The sequence below is a fragment of the Callorhinus ursinus genome, unplaced genomic scaffold, assembly GCF_003265705.2.
Source record: "Callorhinus ursinus isolate GAN/ISIS: 27379988/994484 unplaced genomic scaffold, GSC_fseal_2.0 scaffold13, whole genome shotgun sequence".
NCBI lineage: Eukaryota > Metazoa > Chordata > Mammalia > Carnivora > Otariidae > Callorhinus > Callorhinus ursinus.
Genome location: NW_027397075.1, coordinates 13230338 through 13255960, shown reverse-complemented (window position 1 = coordinate 13255960; position 25623 = coordinate 13230338). Strand labels below are relative to the sequence as shown.

At 47.9% G+C, this 25623-nt stretch overlaps 1 protein-coding gene across 1 annotated transcript; it reads left to right on the top strand.

Moving 5' to 3' along the window:
* Positions 1-2868: 2868 nt before the first annotated feature.
* Positions 2869-11879, top strand: ZNF174 (zinc finger protein 174). Its single transcript, XM_073899626.1, has 4 exons — positions 2869-2951; positions 3391-4029; positions 5074-5296; positions 8587-11879. Exons 2-4 carry the CDS (start codon positions 3622-3624, stop codon positions 9186-9188), a joined length of 1233 nt encoding a protein of 410 aa, XP_073755727.1. The 5' UTR covers positions 2869-2951; positions 3391-3621; the 3' UTR covers positions 9189-11879.
* Positions 11880-25623: the final 13744 nt, after the last annotated feature.

Genomic DNA, 25623 nt, shown 5'->3' with positions numbered 1-25623 from the left:
GGGATCTCAGTTGCTTTCTTCCCACAAATCTCCCACAACCAAAGCCACGTTCCTTCTCCTGTGCCTGTCACACCTCCCTTCTCCCAAAATGTACAAGATCATTACACTGACCAGATATCAGACCTAGTTCCTAACTGGACAAGTGCATACTTTGTGAAACTCATCACTATCCCTTACTGACCCCTTAATCCTGGCAGCAGTAACAGCTCTGATACAACATTATTTTGTGTATAGCACATGGCATCTGCACTCAAGGAACCTTTCTGCAAGAGACACTGGATTTTAATTCAGCAACTCTAATTTTCCTGATTCCCTGCGTGAGGGATAGTTGTCCTTTCCCTGGCCTTCTGTTGGGAACTATTCTGAGGTTTTACATTTGTATTAGGGACCCTAAACATTCCCTGAATATATCAGTGTCTACGTTATTGTAGCAAATGAGAAATTCTCCCCATAGACGAAGGACAGGGGACCACCCCAAGTTAGCTCATAGTTTCTGGTGGGTGACAGAGGGCTCCTGTGCATTTCTCAACTTGGTTCGTCTCCACTAACCAGATTCCTGTGCTTCTCACTCAGTTCTTCATAACAAAACTCACCAGGTTCTGAGTGCCTTTCCTCACCTGTTGTCCAGATGCACTCTGTTCATCTTCAACAAGAGCCACACCTTCCTCTCCGTTTCCTGGGTGTTGTTTCCTCACCCAGGTCTGGATCTCTGACAAATGGTCAGAAACTGCTCCAACTGCTCCAAAACCAGCAGCTTCAGCATTTGCTCTTTTGAGTGTGTCCTAAGACTTAGCCACTGACAACAGACTTTCCAGAGCTGTTAAAACCTTTGTGGGGGCCAGCTACCTCCTGGTAGGAGAACCGCCTGAAGCGCTGGCGGGAACCTTCCGAGTCAGGGTTGGTGCAATGAAAGGCTTTCTGTCCCTGGGAGCAGTCCTTTTTGGGGATGGGGTATGCCTGGGGATTCCTTGTTGTAGCCATGATTTGCCTCAGCAAACTGGCTGACTGGCAGCCACTTCTACCCTGTAGATCAGGTTCCATTTTTTCCTCATATCACTGGGAAGCCATTCTCCGGACACCAGTGAAAGTCCTCCTGGAATCAGAGAAACATTAGAATATCTTAGTGGTGCAGAATCACAGCTGAAAAAGACTCGACGAATGATAGGGAAGCTGTAGGAAATGGAAAAAGACAGCATAAAGTGATGTCATATTCCTTCCCTCTGCTTCTAGTGATGTACTTTGTCTTTTTCCTTTGCTCCCTCTATAATCCGAGAATCTAAACCGCTGGAAATATCAAAACAGTTTTCTCCACAGCCAGATTGGTGTTTGCTCGTGTATTCCCCAAGCTACTTTCACAGTGCAGTCCGGCTGTTCTTTCTTGTGTTCCCCATATTCTTGGGTCTTGTTCTCTCCCCTCCCTCCCCTCAGGAAGCCAGGAGCCACCTTCCCAATTGCCACCTTCTTGTGAGGTGCCTCTGGATTAACCTGTTCATCATTACACCTTCCTCTATCACCACCACACACACACACACACAGTGTGGATGAGAAATGACTGGTTTGCTGTATGCTTTTATTTTCTAGTATTCCTTCTTACTTTAGAATGCATCTTCTTCCTTTGTGATTGAGGCCCTCTAAACTCCAGTGGGTCTGGTGGGGCTATTCATTACAGTACCCTTCCCTCCCACCACAGGAGCAGGTATCTGACATAAACTGAGCCTTTCAAAAGTCTCTGAGGTTTTACCTAAGGTGAGGTGGGAGAAATTCCAAATTTCCTAGGAATTGCTGAATTGGGAGGATGTAAGACTGGAGCGATCTGTAATTGTGTCACTCAGCATTCCACTGCTCCATCAAAGGAGTGAGCCTGTTCACACAAGTAAACAAAACACACCAAAAAAAAAATTAAAAAACTGGATTCAGGTTGCTCTTCTTCCAAAGAACTTAAGCTGCCTTCACTTATAATCTCTTTACATATAATGCAGCCCAAGAGGCTAGAGATAGAGGAATGGAAGACAGTACTGGTAGCAGTCCTTTTTAACAAAAAAGGAGCATCACACGGCACAGCTCCTCAGCGGCAAGGCCCGGGCCTCGAAGATGTATGCCATGCCGCAGATTTGCACCTTATCCGGATGAAGAATAATTTAGTAAATGCTATCCTAGTTTCATGCGGAATACGGAGCCTGTGCTCCTCCTGTCCGCTAACATCCCGTCCATAGTTCGTTTGAGAATGCTGCTCTCGCGTTCCACTCTGGCGAAGACCCAGGCGCTCGGTGCAAAGCAGGACGAGGGTGGGAGCCGGGCTGGTTCACGTCTCGCTCGGCAGAGATGCCCTGAGTCGTGCCGGCTCGCTGGGCGCGAGGGTCAGCAGCTGGGGCGGAAGCGGCGTGGGGAAACACCCGCACGGTCACGGCCTGCAGGGAGTCCGGGCTGGCGGGTTCAAGGGGCCGGGGCGCGTGCGGGGGGCGCCCGCGCCTGTACCTACAGTCCAGAAACGACGGCGTCGGACCCAGCTTCGAGCCCGCGGCCGCGAGGAGCAGAGCACTTACCCGATTCGCTCAGCCGCCGGTCCGGAAGTCAGCCTCTGGACATCTCCCCACCCCCGCCGCGTCCCGCCGCGTCCCGCCGCGTCCCGCCGCGTCCCGCCGCGTCCCGCCGCGTCCCCCCGGCGCTAGTCCACCCCCTGCGCGTACTCGCAAGCAGCGCCATTGAACTGCAGCTCCCGGCGTGCACTGCAAAGGCCGGTCGCCTTCCTTCGCCAGCATCGACAGATTCAGCAGCAAATAGACGCGAGAGACCGCCCTCTGGGAGCCAATCCCCCAGGAGAAGGGCGGGCCCGCCTGCGGCGTACTTCCTCGCGTCATTCCCCCTCAGCCAGTGGGAGTGTCCGCAACGAGCGGCCTCGGCCCCGCCCCCAGCCCTGGCTCCTGGGTTCCGGGTCCCAGGTCCCCAGAGAGGTGAGTCCGCTGCAGGTGGGCGCGGGGTCCTGGGCCGTCGGCGACGTTGCCGCCTTAGGCGTTAGCCCGCGGGGCTCGCACGCAGCGGCGAAGTTGAGCCGCGCGCCGGAGAGCCGCAGCTTCGCCCAGCTGGAGAGCCGCCGGGGCGCCCTCCGAGGCCGGAGCGGGCGGGCCTGCCGGGTGTCGGGAGCTAGCGGCCGCCGCACTCCTCCTGCCTTGCTGCGAGCTGGGGGCTTCCGCGCTCTCCGTGCCGCCTGCCCCGCACCTCCCGGCGAGATGCTCGAGGTCGGCGCCGCCCGGGTGCTGGGGAGGTGGCGCAGGCCACCTGTGTGACAACTTGAACTTTTCCTGGGCTTTCCCGACCGCCAGTTGGGTCACGTTGCGCGATCCCTATGAGTCCTCGTGCGTTTATCGATGAAATAAAAGCATTTTCCTCCAGTTCGTTTCAGGACGTTATGACTTTGCTCCATTTCGAGACAGTTGAGGAAACTGCCAGAGGGACAGACTCTCCTCACCGTCAGGCCGTGTGTTGTTCTCGGAAGCTTGGGGCCTGTGTGTGCCCCGCCCTCCGCAGCATCTTGCTGACATTTAGAGAGACTTCTGCAGAGCCATGAGCCCGAAGGCCTGAGCTGCTTCAGAGGAGAGAGAGCCTTGTCTCTTGAGCCCGAAGATGGCGGCTAAGATGGAGATAACTTTGAGCTCGCAGTCCCACATTCAGGCTTCCAACAAGCCAGAGAGACACATAATAACAAAGCTGGAAGACAGACGGGGACCCACTCTGCAAAAAGACCGCCCCGATCCTGAGCTCTCCCGTCAGAGCTTTCGACGGTTTTGTTATCAAGAGGTGTCTGGACCCCAAGAGGCACTCTCCCGGCTCCAGCAGCTCTGCCGGCAGTGGCTGCAGCCCGAGCTGCACACGAAGGAACAGATTTTGGAGCTGCTAGTGCTGGAGCAGTTCCTGAACATCCTGCCTCCGGAGATCCAGGCTCGGGTCAGGCATCGATGTCCAATGAGCAGCAAGGAGATTGTGACCATGGTGGAAGATTTTCAAAGAGCAGCCAAGAGACCAAAGCAGTGGGTAAGGAGGCCCCTCTCTCGTGGTCGCCTTTTTTCATCTGGATAGTATCTGGTCTCTGGATCCCTCCCTAGTTACTCAGAGTCCAGAAATGGACCTGATGGCGTCAAATGTTTCTTCTGGCCTCTATTTGGGAACCCCCCCAGGAGATGTAACAGGTTTTTAGAAAACCCAGGCACCAGCACTCCAGTGAGAAAGATAAGGATCAAGTGCAAGGATCCTTGCATTTTTGCCCACACATCTCCCCACACCCATTCCTCCTGAAGTTTTCCTACAATCAGGATTCTTAGCAGGCAGGATCATCTTGTTGTGTAGGAATTTGATTTGGGGGGAACTTTGTGGTGGACCATGCTTCGGTGATGTGTCTTCCCTTTGGATCAGGAAGTTGCAGCTCACTTACTTGGCCAGTATTTCTTCCAACCCCCACCCCCCAATTCAGACCCCATTCAGGGCCTAGGCAGGAAGCAAATAACCATGTGCTTTGAGGAATGGAGGCAGTCAGGGAACAGGGTAGGCAGTCCTCTCCTAGCCCTACTACTACTGAGATCTCCTTATCAGGGAAGCTTTGGGCAGAACAATTTATTAGGTATGGGTGTTTTTTAATGGTCTTATCATATGCTTCCTGATCCAGTGGGGTCTGTTTCCAATAGAATCTGCTGGGTGGGTGACATAGGGTGGACTTAGGGTGAGACTCGGGTGTCTGGATGGACATAGGGTGAGAATCTGCTAGGCTAGTGTCATGACTGACCCTGTTATCTGTGCCTTCTCTCTGATGAGTTTGAGGCCCTGAGAAAGACCCGTTTAGAGTTAACCACTCAGGAAGTCTTGGCTGATTTGAAGCAGCCTCCATGGATTAGGATTAGTCCCCCTAATCATTCTGCATGTCCTTCCCTTTGCTACCTTTGAGAGTCTTCATAGTCTCAAAGTTGGCCTCCAGGCTGTTGTCGGTAATTCCCAGGGTAAAGGGATCATTACAGAGCAGTAAGAGGTTAAGCTGCCCCCAGTCAGTCCTCTAGCTGCGCTCTAATGCATGGGGCTTGTTCCTAGGTGGCCGTTTGTATGCAGGGGCAGAAGGTGCTCTTGGAGAAGACTGGATCTCAGCTTGGAGAACAGGAACTGCCAGACTTTCAACTGCAAACTCCTAGGAGGTATCCCAGGGAGAGCTCTCTGGAGGAGCCATCCCAGGCAGGATCTCAAGATCAGCTGAGCTCTCATCATTGGGAAAAATCCCCGCTCTTTCAGGAACCAAGCCCCAAATTGGCTGGCACAGGTAAACACTCTGTGCCTCTTCTCTCCCTCTCCTAAGTTCTTTACCTCCATCAGAACATCTTGTGGTTCTGAAACACCATAGACTGCATGTTGGGCTTTTTAATGTTTTATGTAACAGTAGATCTTTATTCCTTAACAGATTTCATTGATTAGAATAGCAGGGACAGTGTATATAAAAAGCATGGTTTTATCATTTTCTGTTAATGACTCTTTGACAATCTGTTAATGACTCAGTGACAGTACATAACAGGATTATCTACTCTGCCCCCTTCAGAGCTTCTTGTAGTGAAGACAGATCACATATGACCACTGATGAACTTGCATACAAACTGTGGCTGAGTTTCATCGCTTAAAATGGTCCCATGTTGAGAAGGGGCCTAAAGAATGTTATACTCATTAGAGGAAAAGTCCTGCTCCGTATTATTTTCTGCCTCTTCCTCCTCCTTGACATTGTCTGTGCTTTAAACCCTGTGTCCATTTCCCTGTCTGTGGTACAATGCCAGTCATTGCTGGCCCTGCTGTGCTCAGTCTTGTGATCTCTAAGACTGAATAACAGAGACACTTTGGCCAGTCTTAGTGATGTGAGTAGAGGGGATGGTCAGCAGGTTAGAGAATGTTACCAGAAGGCTGGAATGCCTTGATTTCCTTAAGGTTTGCTACAATCAGTGAAACACTTCAGTTTGGTTATTCTTGGAACTTAGGAATGGAGCAGACCTGGGGCATCCAGCGGAAAAGCACTGTGACCCTGGCTGAGGTCCTGCCCCATAACCTATGGGCTTTGTGGTCCTGAGCACGCACATTCCCTTTTCCTGGCTCATCGTAGGCAGCTCAGTGGGCGTGCAGTCTCCATCTCCTTTTATTTGATCCCCAAAGGTAGATTCTCATGTTCCTCACCCCTAAGATCCAGTACTGCCTTCCTTCAGAACTGCACTGCCCAGTAAGTTGCCAGTGTCCACATTATGGCTATTTAATTTTTATTTATGGAGATATAATTCCCATACTATAAGATTCACCCCTTTGAAGTATACATTTCAGTGGTGTTTAGTACATTCACACACTCGTGTGACCATCCCCATCTGTCTAATTCTTAAAAATGTTCATGACCTCAAAAAGAAACCCAGACCCCTTGGCAGTCATTCTCCGGTGCCCCTCCTCCGGCCCCTGGCAACAGCCATCTATCAGCCATCTTGTTTCTGGATTTGCCTATTGTGGGTATTTCAGAATCATATATGTTGTGCTCTTTTTTGACTGCTTTCACTGAGAAGGTTTTCAAGGTTCAACCATGTTGTCACATGTGTTACTCCTTCATCTTTTTTACGGCTGATACATCATTATATGGACATTTTGTTTATTCATTAGTTGATGGTCGTTTGGGGTGTTTCCATTTTTTGGCTATTATGAATAATGCTTCTATGAACATTTGTGTACAAGTTTTTGTGTGGATATATGTTTTCATTTCTCTTGGCATATACCTAGGAATGGAATTGCTGGGTCAGACATTAGCTCTCTTTTTAACCTTTTGAGGAAACGCCAGACTGTTTTCCAAAGTGGCTGCGCCATTTTACATTTCTACCAGCAATCCCTGTGAGGACTCTTAATTTCTCCACATCCTTGTCAACACTTGTTGTTGGTGTTTTGGTTATAGTAATCGCATTAGGTGTGAAGTGATATCTCATAGAGGTTTTATTTCCCTGATGGCAGATAATGTTGAGCATCTTTTCTTGTATTTATTGGTCAGTTGTATATCTTCTTTGGAGAAATATCTATTCAGATCCTTTGCCCATCTCTAAATTGGGTTAGTCTTTTGTTGTTGTTTTTTTTAAGATTTTATTTATTTATTTGAGAGAGAGAATGAGAGACAGAGAGCACGAGAGGGAAGAGGGTCAGAGGGAGAAGCAGACTCCCCGCTGAGCGGAGAGCCTGATGCAGGACTCGATCCTGGGACTCCAGGATCATGACCTGAGCCGAAGGCAGTCGCTTAACCAACTGAGCCACCCAGGCGTCCCTAGTCTTTTGTTGTAAGAGTTCTTTATATATCCTGGATACTCTACCCCTACATATAATTTGCAAGTATTTTCTCCCACCCTGGGTTGTGTTTCACTTCCTTGATAGTATCCTTTGAAGCACAAATGTTTTAATTTTGATCAAGTCCAATTTATCTATTTTTGTGTTAATTTGCTTGTGTTTTGGTGACATATCTAAAATACCATTGCCTAATCCAAAATCACAAAGATTTACACCTATGTTTTGTTCAAAGAGACATTGGTTTAGGTCTTCTATTTAGGTTTTTGATCCATTTAGAGTTACTTTTTGTATGTGTTGTGAGGCAGGGGTCCAACCTCACTCTTTTGCATGTGGAAATCCAGTTGTCCCAGCACCCTTTATTGAAAAGACTATTCTTTCCCCCATTGAATTGCCTTGACAACCTTGTTGAAAAGCAGTTGACCATAATTGTATAGGCTGCTTATTTAAATCTGAATTAAAATGAAATAAAATTAGATAAAATTTAAAATTCAGTTTTCTCCATCATATTAGCCACATTTCAAGGACTCGGTGGCCCTATGTGGCTAGTGGCTGCCACGTTGAATAGTATGTGCACATGCTCACGTACACACACACACTTCCCACCTGGCAGGAATCCTGTGGGATAACACAGCTCTAGATCCTCCAACTTGCCCACAAACATTCCGGCTTGGTTCCATCCTGATCCTCAATCCTCATGGTCAGAAATTGCAGAGTTTCTGAAATTAGGATACATGTCTAGCCCATATTGCAGTTTGTAACCCTAATGCTGTCACGTTTATGAAGAGAAGAAAGAACATGCCACATTTGCTGGATTTCCCATTATTTGAAGAGACAGTGGTGATCAATCAGTGTCCATGTGAGCGAGTAGATTTGCAATGTTGAAAGTTCAACTCTCTCCTTTCTTTTCATTTGTTAATTGACACTCAGGTCTGATGAGTTTGCTTTTCCATATTTCTTCTTTCCCTGACCTTTCCCTAAAGGTAGGAAGGAGAGATGGGGTTGGAGAACTTGGTTCCTAACATTGATATAAGTTATCACCCCAGGAGCCTGTTAGCCATGTAGATTTCCAGGACCCCCCCCCTCCCCAGAGATTCTGACTCAGCATCCATGGGGATGCAGGGGCAGCCTGCTTGTCTAACAGGTGGCCCAGATGAGTCGAATGCAAGTTGCCAGTGGAGGACCACACTTTGAGAGTATTTCTTAGCTCTTTGGCTGAGCTGCTTTCTTCAAAGCCCAGAAAATGAAACATATTCTTTCTGATTATAGAGGCCCCCAGAATGAAAAGTGACAACAAGGAAAATCCACAGCCAGAGGGGGCTAAAGGAGGAAAGCCATGTGCAGTGTCCCCTGGCAGATCCAAAGGGAATGGTCTGCAGAGTCCTGAACCGAGAGGGGCGAATATGAATGAACCCCGGTTGTCACGGAGGCAGGTCAGCCCCCCGAATGCTCAGAAGCCATTCACTCACTACCAGAGACATTGCAGGGAACTGGAATACATCAGCAGCCCCCTGAAAAGCCACCCACTGAGAGAGCTGAAGAAAAGCAAAGGAAGCAAAAGGAGCCTGAGCAGTCGTTTGCAGCGTCTTGGTCACCAGCCAACCCGCTCAGCAAAGAAGCCTTACAAATGTGATGACTGTGGGAAAAGCTTCACGTGGAATTCAGAGCTGAAAAGACACAAGCGTGTACACACAGGGGAGAGGCCCTACACATGCGGAGAATGTGGGAACTGCTTTGGGCGCCAGTCAACCCTGAAACTGCACCAGAGGATCCACACCGGGGAGAAGCCATACCAGTGCAGCCAGTGTGGGAAAAGCTTTCGCCAGAGCTCAAACCTCCACCAGCACCACAGACTCCACCATGGGGACTGAAAGCAGGGCTTTGTTCTCTCTGTTCATAAGGAAGGCATCTGTGTTTCTCCTTCCCCTTACTTGCATGTAAACCACAGACTGTCTGTGTGACTTACAAGGAAAGCAAGAAGTCCCTGAGGAATGCTGGTGCACTTTTGGCTACTGAGGAGTCCCAGAAGACACCAAGGGGGATGTGACCCTGTCGGTGACAGAGTGAAGAGATGGCAGGTCTGGGTGTTGGGTCAGAGAGAACCAGGATCTCTGCTGGAGAGCAGGGAGTAACTGCTAAGACAATCCGGCTGATCCTGCAGATGCCCCTGCCTCTTTATTTATTCTCTAAACATGTCCAAGGGTAAATTACATACATACTTAATGTACTTGCTATCATACCAGACAATCTTTATCTCTCTCTCTCTCCTCACAAACACACACACACACACACACACATACACACACTTCTTTAATAAAGATCAGTGACCCGCTAGAATTTCAAGGCAAAAGTTCATTGGAATATAAATCCCCTAATATTCTTACTGTAATTCCTGGCCATAACAAAGGACACATGAAGTGAGAGTTTGAACATGTTTGTATGAGGAAAGGCTTTCCAAGTAAATAGTGCTTTTACACACACACACAAACACAAACACACAGGATGAGGGATCTATTTATATGAAGGCACCTTTGATTTAGGAAGAAATCTCCACAGCTGCTGCAGCCCCCACCCAGGCAACAGGGGAAAGCTACAACAGGAAAGAAGCACATAGTGTGTGTGGACAGCTAAGGACATGCCAAAGGGACCCTTACTACTCTCCTTCCTCACTTAGGCCGGCAGCCTTAAGAATAACAAAAGACTGGGGTGATGAGTGTTATAAAAGTAGATTATTTCAGTACATTTACTTAAACTCATTGAAATGGGTTAATTTTATGATATATAAATTATATCAATGAATTTTCTTAACACAAAATATATTTGTATAAAATGTGAAAGTCCTGGAACGAGGCTGGAGAGTTGATTGAATTCCATCCTTTCATTCTCTCAAAGTAAAAATCCAAACCCAGTCAGTATAGTTTTCAGTCACCCAGAGCAAGCCAGCGGACCTCTGAGTTCAGAGAAGACCTCCAGTAGACGGGTGCACTGCCTCCAGCAGGAAACGGGTAGGTGGCATTCTTGCTAAGGCATCACTATCCTCCAGTCACTGCCAGTCACCTCCAGGCTGTGTCCTGTGCTGCATCCTCACCTCCCAGGGCACATGCTGTTCCCTTTGATTTTACAACCTGCCACCCCCCACTGCTTCCTCCCTGTCCCGTCTCACAGGAGCATCCTACTCAGCAAAACCCTCTCTGACCGGTTCCAGGCCGGCTTTATTGTGTCACTCCCTGCTGTACTCCACACACCAGTGGTGCTCAACCTGGGAGCAGATTTGCACCCCTCTCCGCCCTCCCCAGCGAGACATTTGGCCACGTCTGGAAATGCTGTTGGTCGTTATGACTTGGGGGGTGGGAGGGTAGCTCCTGGCCTCTCAGTAGAGACCAGGGATGCAGCTAAATGTCCTACAGTGCACAGGACAGCCCCATAGCAGAGTCACCTGGTCCAAAGTGTCAGTAGTGCCAAGGTTGGGGAACTATACCGTACACGGTAAAAGCTCTTTAAGGACAAGAACCTTATTTTTCCATCATTTTAGCTTTTAGACTAAGCCCATGCCCAGCCAAGGGAAATAGGTGTTCAGTCAGGGCCCGGTCCTGCCTGAACCAGAGATTCTGGTGACAGTGTGTTGAATGCATTTGACAAAGCCTCTTGTCTTTTGGGCAGAGAGAGACTTAATGGAAGCTCAGTGGCCTTTAGACTACGTCGCAGTCCACTTCCCAGCAACCGTGTTAGATGTTAGAGGAGCTTGTCTTTATTACTACGCCTGCGCCTTACCTCGCCCCCGTCTATCGCCTCTCACTGGTCAGGGCCTCTTGATTCCTCATTTGCTCCCACCTCATGCATCCTTTTCCAGGACAGTTTTGCTGTCACAAGACCCTCCTCATCATGGTTACGTCTGTGTCCGTGCCCTGTTGGCGCTATAACATGATCACAAACTTAATGGCTTCAAACAACACAAACATAATCTCTTAGAGTTCCAAAGGTCAGGAGTCCAAAATCAGTTTCACAGAACCAAAATTAAGGTGTCCGAGGGGAGAATCTGTTTCCTTGCCTTTCTCAGCTTCTAGTGGCCGCTTCCTCCATCTTCAGAGTGCATGCTTCCTCCTCTTGTCACCACATCCCCTTGTCCTCTGACTCTGACCCTCTGGCCCCCTGTAATAAAGGGCCATCATTATATTGGGCCCACCCAGCTAATCCAAGATAATCCCCCCATCTCAAGATTCTTAATCACATCTGCACAATCCCTTTTGCCATATAAGGTAACATTCATGGATTCCAGGGATTAGAATGTGGACATACTTGGGGGGCCAGATTCAACCAAGCACACCTGTCTGTTGAATCAACTTGGTTAGTCAAAGATCTCTCCTAAAAGCAAATGAACATAGATTTCCACTTTTATTTATAAGAGTTGGGATAGGAACTCGTCCTTAAATGAAAGCTTTGTTTGTTTGGTATGTGTTGAAGAACCTGTATGTGTTTTCTCTCTTCTGAACAATAACTGCTGAATCTTAAAAGTCTTTGGGTATCTGTTCAACTGTGGTCCTTGAATAAATGTGACAAAATTACCAATCTGAATATTACTCATTCCCAAAAGGTTTTCAAGCCTGTGATGCTACCTCACCTCTCCCAGTCCAGTTTCCCTCTGGCAGATGAGGCTCAACTCCAGATGAGGAGAGTCAGGGCTGGCAGAAGGCGCCCAGCCACATTTGCAGGTGTACTCAGTTCTTCAGATGTAGGATCCTTCCCGTCCCCCTTGCCCACGTGTGGTTCCACCACAGGGCCTCCACACAGACCACTGACTTGCAGGCTTGCACTTAGCTACCCCATATAAGAAATACCCTTTCTCTTCACCCACGAGCAACCTGTAAGGTTTACCATCTTTTCTGGGTTTGGCCTGTATTTAGCCATGGAGGGGGATGACTCCCACTCAAGTTATTTGGTCCTCTGGTGGCCCCCATTGAGACAGGGGGAGAGGGAAACATCATGCGTGGTGGGGAACCTGGACTTCGCAGATGTCCCTGGAAAGCATTTTCCATCTACAGCAGATAAAGGCTTGTAAAACCCTTCCCATAATACTATTACCACTCCTGACAGAATTAATGACTCCCAAATACCATCCAATACATAGCATTGAAATTTCCCCCAATGTTTCCAAAAGAAAAATGCTGTTTTTACAGCTTTATGGAGATCTCACATAGAAGGTTCATCCGTTTATATAGTTCAATAATTACACTATATCCACAGAGTTGTGTAACCATCACAATCTAACTTGAGAACATTTTCAACAGCTAAAAATAAACCCCGTCACATCTAGCAGTCACTCCCCATCCCTGTGCCCTCTTGAGCCTCCTCTTCACTCAGCACAAAGTTTTCAAGGTTCAATCATGTCATAGCAGGTGTCAGTACTTTGGCCTTTCCGTGACTTAGTAATAGTCCACCGCGTGGATGGACCACTTTCATTTATCCATTCATCCAGTGGACATTTGGTTGTTTGCATTTCGGGGCTCTTGTGAATAGTGCTGCTGTGAACGTGTGTACTAGTTTTTCTGTGAACAGGGCGCCTGTGTGGCTCAGTCGTTAAGCATCCACCTTCGGCTCAAGTCATGATCTCAGGGTCCTGGGATCAAGCCCCACATCGGGCTCCCTTCTCAGTGGGGAGTCTGCTTCTCCCTCTCCCTCTGCCTCTCCTCCTTGCTTTTGCTCTTTCTCTCTCAAATAAATAAATTTTTTTAAAAAATCTTAAAAAAAAAGTTCTGTAAACATGTATTTTCATTTCTCTTGGGTAAATACTAGGAGTGGAATTGCTGGGTCATGTGGTAACATCATGTTTAGCCGTTTCTGAGGAGCTGCCAGGCTGTTTTCTACAGGGTCTGCACCCCAGTTCCCCACCTGCAGGTGTGAGGGTCTCAGTTTCCCCACATCGCCATCAGTGTTTGCTATCGTCGATTTGATTATAGCCACGCTAGTCCGTTTGAAGTGCTGTTTCACTGTGGTTTTGGTTGGCGTTTCCCTGATGTTGGGCATCTTTTCATATGTTTGCTGGCCATTTGTGTATCTTCTTTGGAGAAATGGCTATTCAGAACCTCTGCTCTTTTAAAATTCGGTTGTCTTTTCATTGTTGTAAGAGTCTTTTATAGATCCTGGAATCAAGTTCTTATTAGATGTAGGACTTGCAAATATTTTCTCCCATTCTTTTGTAGTATACTTTTGTGCAATTGCAATACATCTTTTAAAGCAGCTGTCACCTGTCAAAATACAAAAGTGACCCATACAGTCACAATTCCTGAATTGGCCGTGAAACAGAAGTATGAGGCAACTCTCTCCAAATGTCACTTTCTAGAATGGCTCTAGAAACTTGTCTTGGACCAGATAAGGGCAGAGCCAGCTAGACACACCCCAAGAACCTACCTTGTCTTGGGGGTGACTTGGCCGTAGTCAGATCTGAGGCAGCTCATTAAGCCGGAGGCAGGGCTTTGCCAGCTCAATAACCTGGATGCATCATTTAAAACATCCAGGCCTGTTTCCTCCCCTGGAAATGGGAAGACCTGCCCTGCTTCCCTCACATGATCAGTGAAGTGAATGTGTGTATGTGAAAGCATTTTGCCTCCTGGACAGCATCATACGAAAGGAAGGTGAATTCTGCGTCAAGTAATACGGAGCTTCTTGAATTCTCCCCTCAGCCCTTCAGATCCTGGAAGGAGCAAAGAGGCTGCAGGAATTCGGGGGAGGAGAGGTCCTATTTCCTGGATTTAGCATTTTTTTTACACCGCGGTCACAGGAGATAATGTCCTGAAAGGGAGAATTTCTCTAAAAGGCTGTTTGGGGATAAAATTGGTGTCCTAGAGAGGGGTCCCAAAGCAGAGGCACCCCCTTTCTAGCATGGCTTTTTGTGCTGCTCTTCACTTTTTCTTTTTTTACTGTAGTAAAATATACATACAATTTACCACTTTAACCATTCGTGATGGTTCAGTTCGGTGGCAGGAAGCACATTCACCCTGTTGTGCAGCCCTCGCCACCATCCCTCTCCAGAACTACTTCTTCCCAAACTGACACTCTGTCCCCATTAAACACTCCTCATTCCCCTCCCCCGGCACCCACCCTTCCACTTTCCACCTCTTTGAGGTTGTCGACTCTAGGGATCTAGTGTAAGTGAAGTCACACGGTAGTTGTCCTTTTGTGACTGGCTTCTTTCACTCAGCATCATGTCCTCCAGGTTTGTCCATGCTGTAGCATGCGTCAGAATGCCTCTCCTTTTTTAAGGCTGGATAATATTCCACTGTATGGACAGACCACATTTTGTGTAGCCATTCTTCCATTGGTGGACATTGGAGTTGTTTCCATCTTTTGGATATTGTGAATAACGTCTTCCTTACTTTTTGTAAATCCCTAATGAAAAGTTTGCCACAGGGCCACAGAGCCATGTGAGAGTGGCCCCCTGTGTTGTGTTCCTGGAGTAGCTGCAAGCAGTAATGGGGCCAAGGTCTAGGGAGGGACTTGCTCTAGAAGGTGGAGCAGAGGGTTAAGGGCAAGGAGAGAGACCAGGGTGGCAAAGGCAGAGGGTGTCCCTGACAGGAGCAGCTTTAAGCACCTTTTGAATACCTGAGAATGGAGATTAGAATTGGGGGCTGCCTGGGTCCCACTGTGAGGTGTGAGGATATGTCTGGGGGTAATGGGTGGGGGGAAGCCACCAGCACTGTGGACTCAGCTTTGTCGGGAGAGGACAGGAGCCGTGTGCTTTCTCCAGCTGGGGGTGAGGGGGGGTGAGTTGATGGATTCTGAGACTGACAGAGTCCCAGGAAGTGGCAGAGACCAGGAAATGACACTGCAGAGGAGTATGGTTCATGTGGAAAGTGGGGGTTCAGTCCAAAGACCGTGTCCAGAGGAGGAGTTTAAGGCACTTGCTTTACTTTTTGGAAAACTTTAAGAAAGGAGTGATGGGAGATAGTTCAGGGTAGCCAGGTGTTTTAGTTTATTCGGGCTGCTATAACTAAGTACCAGACTCCATGGCTTACAAACAACAGACATTATCTCTCATGGTGCTGGAGGCTGGAAGTCCGAGATCAAGGTGCCAGCACCACCAGGTCATGTTCTGGTGAGAGCCCTATTCCTGGTTCAGAGTCGGCCATCCTGTCAGTGGGACCTCACATGGTGGAACGGGTGAGGACGCTCTCTGGGGTCTCTTTTAGAAGAACAATAATCCTGTTCATGAGGCTCCACCCGCATGACCTAAGAACTTCCCAAAGGCCCCGCCTCCTAATACCATCATCTTTGGGGGGGGGGTCCAGATTTCAACATACGAATTCTGGGGAAGCCTCAAATGTTTATTCAGACCATAGCACCAAGTATGCATGAACTTTGGCTTTGGACAGCCCTAGTTCCAATCCTGACTCTAGATCCCCTTTCAAATGTGTTTCTTCAGCTTTTTAAGGTTTAAATGAGAGGATCCAAGTTGTGCGCTTCCAGGGCTGTCCTCGTCGTCTCACGTTCTAAGATGCTGGCCTTTGAGCCGTGCAAGCCTTTACCCCTGGGGCCTTGGTTGCTTCTGTGAATTCCCTGGAGAGGGGATAGGCAGGTGCAGGGGCCCAGGGATGAGAGGGATCATGCTCTAGCCTCTAGAATGGCCCGCACAAAGGTTTTGTAAATATCTGTCCTTTGTAAATATCTGAACTCTTCTGAATGTAGGGAAGGAGCCCGCCAGGGATGGTGTTTTCAGGGTGAAGGTGAAGTAAAGCATTTGAGGACACAGATACCTCTGGAGGGCATGCCCCTGTATGTCCACTTCTGAGGCATATATGGCACCAAGCAGATGCTTCCCTGGGTAGGAAGTACTGTTCTAGAAGAGGACAGGAAGAGTCCTGTCTGATCCAGGATTTGGAGGCATCAGAGGTCATAGATGACACCAGAATCAGAGACCTGCCCTCAGGAAGAAATCGGAGCTAAGGAGGAAGTTCTCTCTGATAGAGAAGTTTGCTCTAGAGAGTAAGGGACCTCCTGGGGTAGGCGGAGGGGATGAGGTGCCTAGTTATATCCCAGAGGACTACTCACACCTGGTCAGGGGCCGGGGGGCGGTGGAGGCTGAGTGGGAAGTGCCACTCCCAAGGCCGACTTGCAACTGCTTCCACTCAGGGCCAAGCTCTTCCCCCAAACCCCAGAGAAAACCCTCCCATCCTGTTCTTTGAAACTATGTGACCTATTTTCCCTTTGCAACAGGTGAGTTCTGTGGAAGGAAACTACCTAAACCAGGACACCCCATCTTTTCTATTGTTTATTTATAATCTTGCTGGGAACTGCATTCTTATATTAATATCCAGCTTATTTGATTTTTATTTTGATTTATAGTATTGAGCGAATTCTAACACACAGATTAGTTGCAAATGCTGTTTTAACAGCTCATCTTACAGAGACTACTCTAAAGACAAAAACAGCTTTACTCTCTATCAGGTCTGCACACAAATAAGCTGGCAGCAGAAATTATTTTCATGTCTTTGACATGTTATTTTGTATATTACATTTAAATGTATTGCAGTTGTAAAATACATATTTCAACTGCTTTTACTTCAAAGTTTATTTTTTAAATTGAGATAAAATTCAGATACTCTAAAATTCATCCTTTTAAAGTATGCAGTTCAGTGGTTTTTAGTATATTCACAAAGTTATGACCAGATACATGTCTTTTGGAGAGAGACAAGTGACTGCTTCATAAGGAGCTAGCTGATCCACGGCTAGCATACTGCTGCAGTAGACTTCACCATGAGACAGCCTGGGACCCTGGAAAAGGCAATGAGCCAGGAGCCTGAAGACCCCGCTTCCATTTCTGGTGTGCAGCTGGCCAGTTAATGAGTTCTCAGTAAAATCAGGGGCTTAGACAAAATGCTCTCTAGTTTTCTTTTCAGTCCTACTCAGCTGCCCAGTCTATACCTGGAAAGTCTGGTTCTGTCAAAGTAAAGGTGACCCTCAGAGCTCCATAGTGAGGATTCTTGTTGGAAGCCTTGGAGACAGGATCCCGGTGGGGGTTGGGGGGGGGAGGGAGGAAGGCATCTGTTCAGGGTACCCCCCCCCCCCAAGGAGGGGAGCTTTTCATCCATCCAGTGTTTACTCTCTAGGTCTCTTCTGGCCCTTCCCACCCAGCATCCTGGCTTCCTAGGCTCTCTCTGCAAATCCTCCATCAGGGTTACCACCTCTTGTCACCCTCTGGGTGCTCATGCTGAACCCAGTGTGGATAACTATCTCAGACAGGATAGTTACAAGCACTGCAGCAGCTTCAGGATCTGCTCCTTGCGGGACATCTCTGGCCTTAGCCACTGATGGCACAATCCCCAATGGTAGCCAAGAGCCTCCCTGGCCCAGCTACCTCCTCGTGACAGAGGGTCTGATGCACTGACAACAGTGTTTCAGGACCGAGATCATGGGTCTGAGGGTAGGATTCCCACTCCCACGTGGCATCTTTAATCAGAAGGTTTTCTAGTTCTAGGGGATGGGGAGGTCCAGGGCACCCAAGTTTGCAGCCATCTTATGGCTCAGGAAATGGCCTCATACCAGCTGGGACTGGACCTGGGAATGTCACACCCTGTATCTCTGTAGGGTGTAGTCAAGCATCTGGGTTCTCCAGTTTCTGGCTGTTTTTCCCTTGAAACAGTACAGGTGAGCAGGGAAAGCCTGCTATATAGGTGGGGTCAGTTGACACATTCTCCGTTAAAGACAGCAGCCCCCGGCCCTGTGTCCTTTCCAGAGGTCTCCAAAAATGAACTCCCAGTCAGTGTTCAGCTCTCAGAAGAAAGTGGGCTCCCTGAGCTTCTCAGCCTGGTGTAATACCTCTCCTGGCCTAACACACCTCTCTTCTGTAGCACTTAGCACAGCTGCAGTGTCACTCATGATTCTAGGTCTTTTCTGGCCCTTCCCACCCAGCATCCTGGCTTCCTAGACTTTCTCTGCAAATCCTCCATCAGGGTTACCACCTTTTGTCACCCTCTAGGAAGTTAGAAAACCCACAGATTCATGAGGAGGCAGGACATCCTCTCTCCATAGAGCTGCCGCCAAGTCACTCAACGCAGAAACTTCCAAGTCCTCTCTGACTCCCTGCCCTCTCCCCTGCTAAGTCGTTTCTTTTGCCTCCTGAATCTGTCTTGAAGCCACCCCCCCTCTTCCTCATCCCCAGGACCCCCGCCTACTCCAGGCCCTCCTCTCTCACTCGTGCCACTGCAACCCTCTGTCCCAGCCTGCACCACAAAGCAGGGTACCCTGACCGGCCTTCCCATCCCACTACGCACCGGGGCATCCCTCACCCAAGGCGGCACGCGGGGGGTGGGGGGCTAGGGATGGGCGCAGAAGGCGGGGGGCCCGGGACTTGCTCGGTGGAAGGGGTAGTACCCGGCTCCCCCAGGGACGCGTGCACAGGCCCCTCCCGCGGAGCGAGGCCCTGCCCGCCCTTCCCAGGCGGACCCATTGGGCACTGGCAACCACAGGAAAAGCGGGCGAGGGTGAGGGACAGAACTTCGACAGGAAGTACCCTTCCTCTCTGATTGGGCCGTTCGACCCCCCGAGGGAGCCTCGCCTCCCATTGCCTGTCGCAGCTGTCAGTATGAAGGGGGGGGGCCCCCTGCTGTGAAGCTCTCTGGGAAATGTAGTTCCAGCCGGCTCCGCCTCCAACGCGGATCGGAACGCTTGGGGCGGGTGATCGCTTGGTACCATTAGCCTCAAGCTGAAAGGCTGTCCTGGAGGCTCACTCGTTAAGTTCGTTCACTCTTGTGATAACTATTTCTTAAATCCCTACTACATTCCAGGCACCTTCAGGTGCTGGGGTTACTGTGGTGAACCCAGACCATGTGCATGCTTAGAAAGCCCAGTGTTAGAGGAGGAAACAGACATGAATCAGGTAATTGTACAAACAAATGTAAAACTGCAACAGTAACTGTTAAGGAAAAAACTGAAACAGGAATCACGTGGTGGGAAATGACTGGGGAAGGCTCTACTTGAGAGAGGAAAGTCAGGGCCTCCCAGGTTTCTCCTGCCAGCACAACTGTTTGATGGCAGTAATGATTACTCAGAGATGTATCTCACAGCATCTCCCTTAACCCTTACACACTTGAAGGTATACTTCATGATTATTCTCTGGGCCTTCGAGGAGACCGAGACTCAATCATTTTCTGGAGTTAGCACAATCACAGGTAGCTGGGCTTTAACCACACACCTTCAACAATGAACCCGACTTCCACCCTGTCTCCTCCTACTTCATAACACACCCTGCAATCCAGCCCTGTTTTCTGCATGTGAGAAATGTGGATGATAACAATGGTGAACTAATCCAGGAAAAGTGCTCAGCATGGGAGAGCCAGGCACAGAACAAGCCCTTGATTAGTGTTGGACGTTTCCATCACTACTCTAATTGCCTCTCTGTCTACTCTGACTCACCTGTTACCCCAGTGCCCATCCTCTCTTCTTTCCACAGTATCCCTTAGAGTTACCTCTTCTCTCCCACTTTGTACATATAATTTTGGTGGGGCTGACCCCAATCACAGCTCCAGGAGAGTGCATGACAAGCAGGTCCGGCCAGTCTACTCCATCCCCCCAGCCACAGTGGTTGGTTCAGAGATGGGCTCATGAGCAACATCAGTCAAATGAAACTTAACTTCTAAGAGGAATGTGAAACTATTAGCCAAGTTCTCTTTTGTTCCAGAGTGTCAGGGTGACAGTAGTTCCCCTTCTTGTAATTTCTTGGGCAGCCTAGCCTGCAAGTGTAGGACCATTCTGCCCACTTTGGGTGTTTTCCCCTCCCTCACTGAGGGGATCTTCTAGAATGGGAACAACAGGCAATAATGTTGTCAGGCCAGCTACCCTCCATGCCAGTGATCCGAGCTATTTTAACCACAACGCTTTACTCACAGAAGGTTCAAGGCAGTAGGTTGTGTAGACCCAACTCTTTAAGGTCTCCCTATCTGTTGTATTAGCTCAAAACAATTCTATTTGAAATGCATGGGGTGCCTGGGTGGCTCAGTTGGTTTGGCGTCTGCCTTCCGCTTGGGTCTTGATCCCAGGGTCCTGGGATTGAGCCCCACATCGGGCTCTTAGCTCAGCGGGGACCTGCTTTTCCCTCTCCCTCTGCCTGCCACTCCACCTGCTTCTGTTCTCTGTGTCAAATGAACAAGTAAAATCTTTAAAAAAAAATGAAATACAAACCACATTTACCTCACTTCCTTCAAATGTGGCTTGTAGCAGTTGTGCCTCTTTGCTAAATTATTCCTTCCAAGCAATAGAACATCATAACATTTTTATCCTGAGAACTATCTTAGTCAAGCTTTTTGCTAAATTCCTTACAGCTTTTCTGGGCCACTGTTAAATCTCCTGCCTACTTGTAAATGACAGCACCAATGCCTATTCCCTTTCCTCCTGTCAGTCTTGTAGCTGTATCCAGCAGTATAAAAGTGCCAGAGCCATAGAAATGTCATTCTTTAAATGCACAATTTTAAGCACTTGCCATGTGTCTGTCCCTGCCCCCACAGAGACATTAAACCACTAGTTGTATAATTACTATTCAGTTTTGTAATGGTAGGTGGGGATGGGGCAGGAGAGTGTTCCAGGTAAAGGGAAAGCATGTTCATAGTTCCTGAGGAAGTAAAGAGCTTGGTACATTTGATGAACTGAAAGCAGTGCAGCTTAAGAGAGAGAATAAAGAAAGTAGCTGGGGTTGACAGGGAAGTAACAGTTAGGAAGGTTATGTTGAATATTTTGGATGTTATTCTAAAGACAACCGGAAGCCAGTGGAAGATGTCAAATTGGATGGTGACATGATCAGACGTGTTGGCTGTGCTGGCAGAGACCAAGAGTGATGTGCGAGGTTAGAGCGCTATTTCAGTCGACCCCAATGAGTACTGTGAAGGGTGGTGACAGTGGAGACACAGAGAACCAGTCAGGTCTGAGAGATGTATCTGAGGCAGAATCCACAGGACTTGATGATGGACTGGATGAGCAGAGGAAGAGGGAATGTGTTGGTAGCATGAGCAATTATATGGGGCACCACACACTGGAGGCAAACAGATCAAGGGCTAAAAGCTTAAGTTAAGTCTAGGGCATGTGTTTTGATGCCTCAGACATCCAAAGGAAGATGTTTCACAGAAACCTGAATATAGGAATCTGGAATGCAGGGAGAGAAGAAATCCGGGCGAGACGTAAAGTGAGGTCTTTGTAGTCATGGAAGTGGCGAAGCTCGCTTGGGTGGGAGCCCTGTACTCAGGTGAACCCAGGATACAGTAAGCAACAGAAGCATGTTAGAATTCGGCTGCAAGGCACACAGAAAGCCGACGAGGAGACTGGCGCTAGTTCTAGAGAGGAGACACTCTACCTAGGGCAAGTCGGAACCACAAAGTGTCCTTTCAACAAGACAAAGGTACACAAATTGGGCGAGCCGGCAGCTTCGCATTGCCAAAGCAGGCTTCGGGACCGGGAGGTAGCACGGGCTCCTCCCGCCCTTGGCGCGCGGTCCGTGCCTAGAGTCGAGGGACGGAGATTCCTCTGGCCCCGGAGAGTCATAGCGGTGGTGCAGAGGGCGAGACCGGAAGGACCCGTCGTCCAACGCTCTCGGCCACGCCGCCCAGTTTTTGCGGAGACCGCCCCGCGGTCGTGCCGGGGATGGGCTGGGAACCAGTTCAAGGCCGCCGCCGGGAGCCCGCGACCCATCACGTCCTAGCCGTCCCAGGCGCCCCGGGAGCGCGCAGCCGCGCAGCCCAAGAAGGTCGCCGGAAGTGAACGCACTACTTCCGGTTCCCAGCCCTGTGGGCCGCTCTAGCGCGCCCCACCTCGCTGGCATTCCCGCAGGCCTGCGTAGCTGGCTGCGGAGCCAGAGCCGCCTAGGCGCTCCGTGGCCGCGCAGAGCCTCTTGGGAGTCGTACGGCGCACGGCCGGCTTTCACTCCCGGTTCTGGGCGGGTAGCACGCGGGCCTTTGCCGCCCTCCGTGGCCTCAGGCACCGATCCCCCCCATACCGCGGCGGCGGAGCCGGGGCTGGAGGGGACTTCGAAGTCTAGGGCAGCTTCACGGGGTTACGCTGGAACTTTTCTTCTGCGTTCTGGGGAGCTAACGACTTGTACCTGCATTAGGAAATGGCTCGAGGTCACGCATTCACACTCCAAACCCACAATCCCGCCCGTCTTCAAAATTCTTCAAAACTGGTTGCCATCCAAAACCACTGGCGTGTAGAACAAGTTCACTTCATTGCCATCCCCAGAGAACAGCATTTATTAGATGCCATACCGCACATGGGGATAGACTTAATCACAGCCTAGTAAGAGCGTGTATTCTAGAAGAATGATGAGAACACACCGAAATCGGTAAAATCAAAACATTAGTACAAATGCACATAACAGACCTACTTCTGAGGTATCCAAACGAACTGGAGATTGCAGCATATTCTCGGGGTTATATATACATTTATGTTATATCCCCAGCCTCCCCAGGGTGTTAATGTAAGGAGGGATGTCTAAAAGTAAAAGACAAAAAACCTGTAGCCAGATGGGCATGAAAAGATGGGTAATGATCATCCTGACATTGAATCAATAGCTCTCTAAATCTACAACTAAACCAGATGAATATACATACTTCAAATGAAGATCAGTTATTTTTTTAACAGATGGTCAAAGCAAAAACACTTTACTACTGAAATCCTATAAAGATAATGAGTTCAATGAACTATTCAAAATAAACTAATTCGGTAAACTATAATCTGCCTTGTACACATACTCAGTAAATTGGCAGATTACTTTGAGCAAACTCTGCGGTATCAGACTGTGTAAGACGCTGCAGTCATCAGAACGATGCCACTTAATTATATGGAATCTCAGAAGTCAAAGACTCAAAACACCATTTACTGTGAAATGTCACTTGTTTTCACTCCCTGTATACTGGGTTCGTCATTTTCTGTGTTAAATGAGAAGATGTGAATAGCCTATTAACTACTGCAACAAGGCTCTAAACAAAACAGTACAACTCGTTCCAGTATAACAACTAAATCCCACCCTTTCTTTAGGTATAAAATATAAACTGTTGACACCTGAAATCTACTGAAATAATGCTGTTTGTATCAATGATGGCTGTTAATACACCCTGATATTCGGGCAGTCACATTAAGGACTTGTTTGATACACATTTTCATCTGTGCCTCAAGAGAAACCACATTTGTTCAAAAGTCAATTTCTTTAGTACAAAGCTCTCACCTGCATAGTATGTCAACATCCATGCTGCAAAAGGTAGTGAATCAACCGTTCCTAATGATAAACTCCTGCGTTTCTCATCCCTGCATTAACTTTTATCCAGTATTTGTTAATACTAACATAGCAGGCTAATCTCTCTCAGTTAATGACAAACTGTGAAATCTAGCTCCATCAGTCGACGCTGTAAATAGGTGAAAAAGCCATCATCATAAAAACAGCATGGATCTCATTGGTGGACTGACTCCTTCCTCCGACTTTTTGGGCTCAGAGCAGCTTGAATTACATCCAGTAAATGTACTTAGGTGCAAGCGCACAATAAGGCAACAACTAAAATTATGCCTCTTTCACAGTAACTGACACTCGAAGTTGTTTCAGTTTTTTTCTGCATACCAGTCATTAACCCCAATGATTATTACACCAAAAAGGCATCTTACACTCATGTGTATGTTAATGTTTTTATAAAAGTGCTATTTTTCTAATCTCTTATGGAGGTTTGGCATAATCTTACAAAATCTGGGAAATAAAAATGTAAAACCTGAATTTAATTGTGAAGGAAGCCTCATCTGGGAAGGTGACTTCCCATACTGAGGTGCAGAACAGCATATATAGCATAAATTCTCACCTTCCCCCATACTGTTGTAGGAGCAAAGGAAAGCATGGCAGCTTCCAGCTTTTAGGTCAGCCCCATTTTGTCCGCATACCTTCTAAGATAGCCTTTCCTATTTTCTGCAGCAACTGTGCAAGTAGGGGCCTCTTTCCCAATTTTATTCCCTGCCCTACAACTCCTTTCAGCCACCAAAGGCAGAAGCAGGAGAGCTGTTGGATAGTGCTTTCTGGTATTTAGCAAGATTATTATATCCCAAAATTGGCTGATAAGAAATCTAACTAGAGACCATTTTTCTACACAAGTCTAAGCTCCCCAGAGATTTGCTGAAGAACCACCTACAGATGACCTCACTTTTTAAGACCCTAAAGCCCTAGCAGACTGGTGTCTCATATTGAGTGGAGACATCAGAAACAGAGAGTCTAGTATGACCTTTCAGAGCACAGGGTCTCAACTGTGGATCTGCAAACAAGAAACAACAAAAAGGGGGACAGGAGTGGGAGCTGGGATGGAGTCTCCATTTCCCTTACCAGGAGTATTTTCTTGCCTCTAAACAGTGTTAAAAGCTTACAGCAGTAGCCAGCATCTTTTTGTATATTCAGTTCTCAATTGGCTGTTCTGTAGAAAGACCACATCTTCCAGGTACTACTCTCCTAAACAGGCTTATCATTGCTCACGAGGTTTCACAGTGACAACCCCACTTTAATCAATGCTGTACTTCTGTACTATTTCAGTAAAATTAAGACCATCCTCACATCCTGATCAAAAGTCCATTAAAAACTGGTCTTGCTGATAAGTACACAATCAATTTTGCTTTAAAGAGAAATTGTGTAATTTACAAGGTTCCCTGGTTAAACATTAGTAACCATTCCATTCAACAACATTTTGCTCCCATATTTATATGTAACAGCAGTTTCTAAAGATCTATATATTGTCAAGTAGTTTGGTTAAACTCTAATAGTTTTCTGTATGTATTTTTCTTTGGCGATCAGGAGGAAATTTTTTTTAAAACCAAAATCCAACTAAAACCATAAGGACTGTACTCTGTAGAGTTTGTAATCTCTGATCTGATCATAGCGATAGGAGTTTGAACTGGAAATCCTGGGGAATCTTTCTGTTGCTTTATTACTATACACATTAAATCAGACTTGGGATAAAGCATAAAGGCAATGAAAGGGTTCTAGGATGTGTGTGCACAGGGTAGCCTCCATGATGATCCTCCTCACCCAATCATCTCAGCCTTCCTGGCTGCTTGCGGTCCTAACACATATGCCAACACATAACAGGGTTGAAGAATGCACAACCTTCAGCATCAGAGACACCCAAGGTTAATGCCAGCTTCAGCACATTGCTATTTTTGTCTTAGGCAAGATACTGACTTTACCTCTGTGGGCTTCAGTTTCCTTGTTTATGAAACAAGGATAGCCCTTTCTCTGTCAGAGAAATCTGTCAGATTTATCAGATTTATCTGATTAAATTAGATAATACCCCTAAAACATCTAGCATG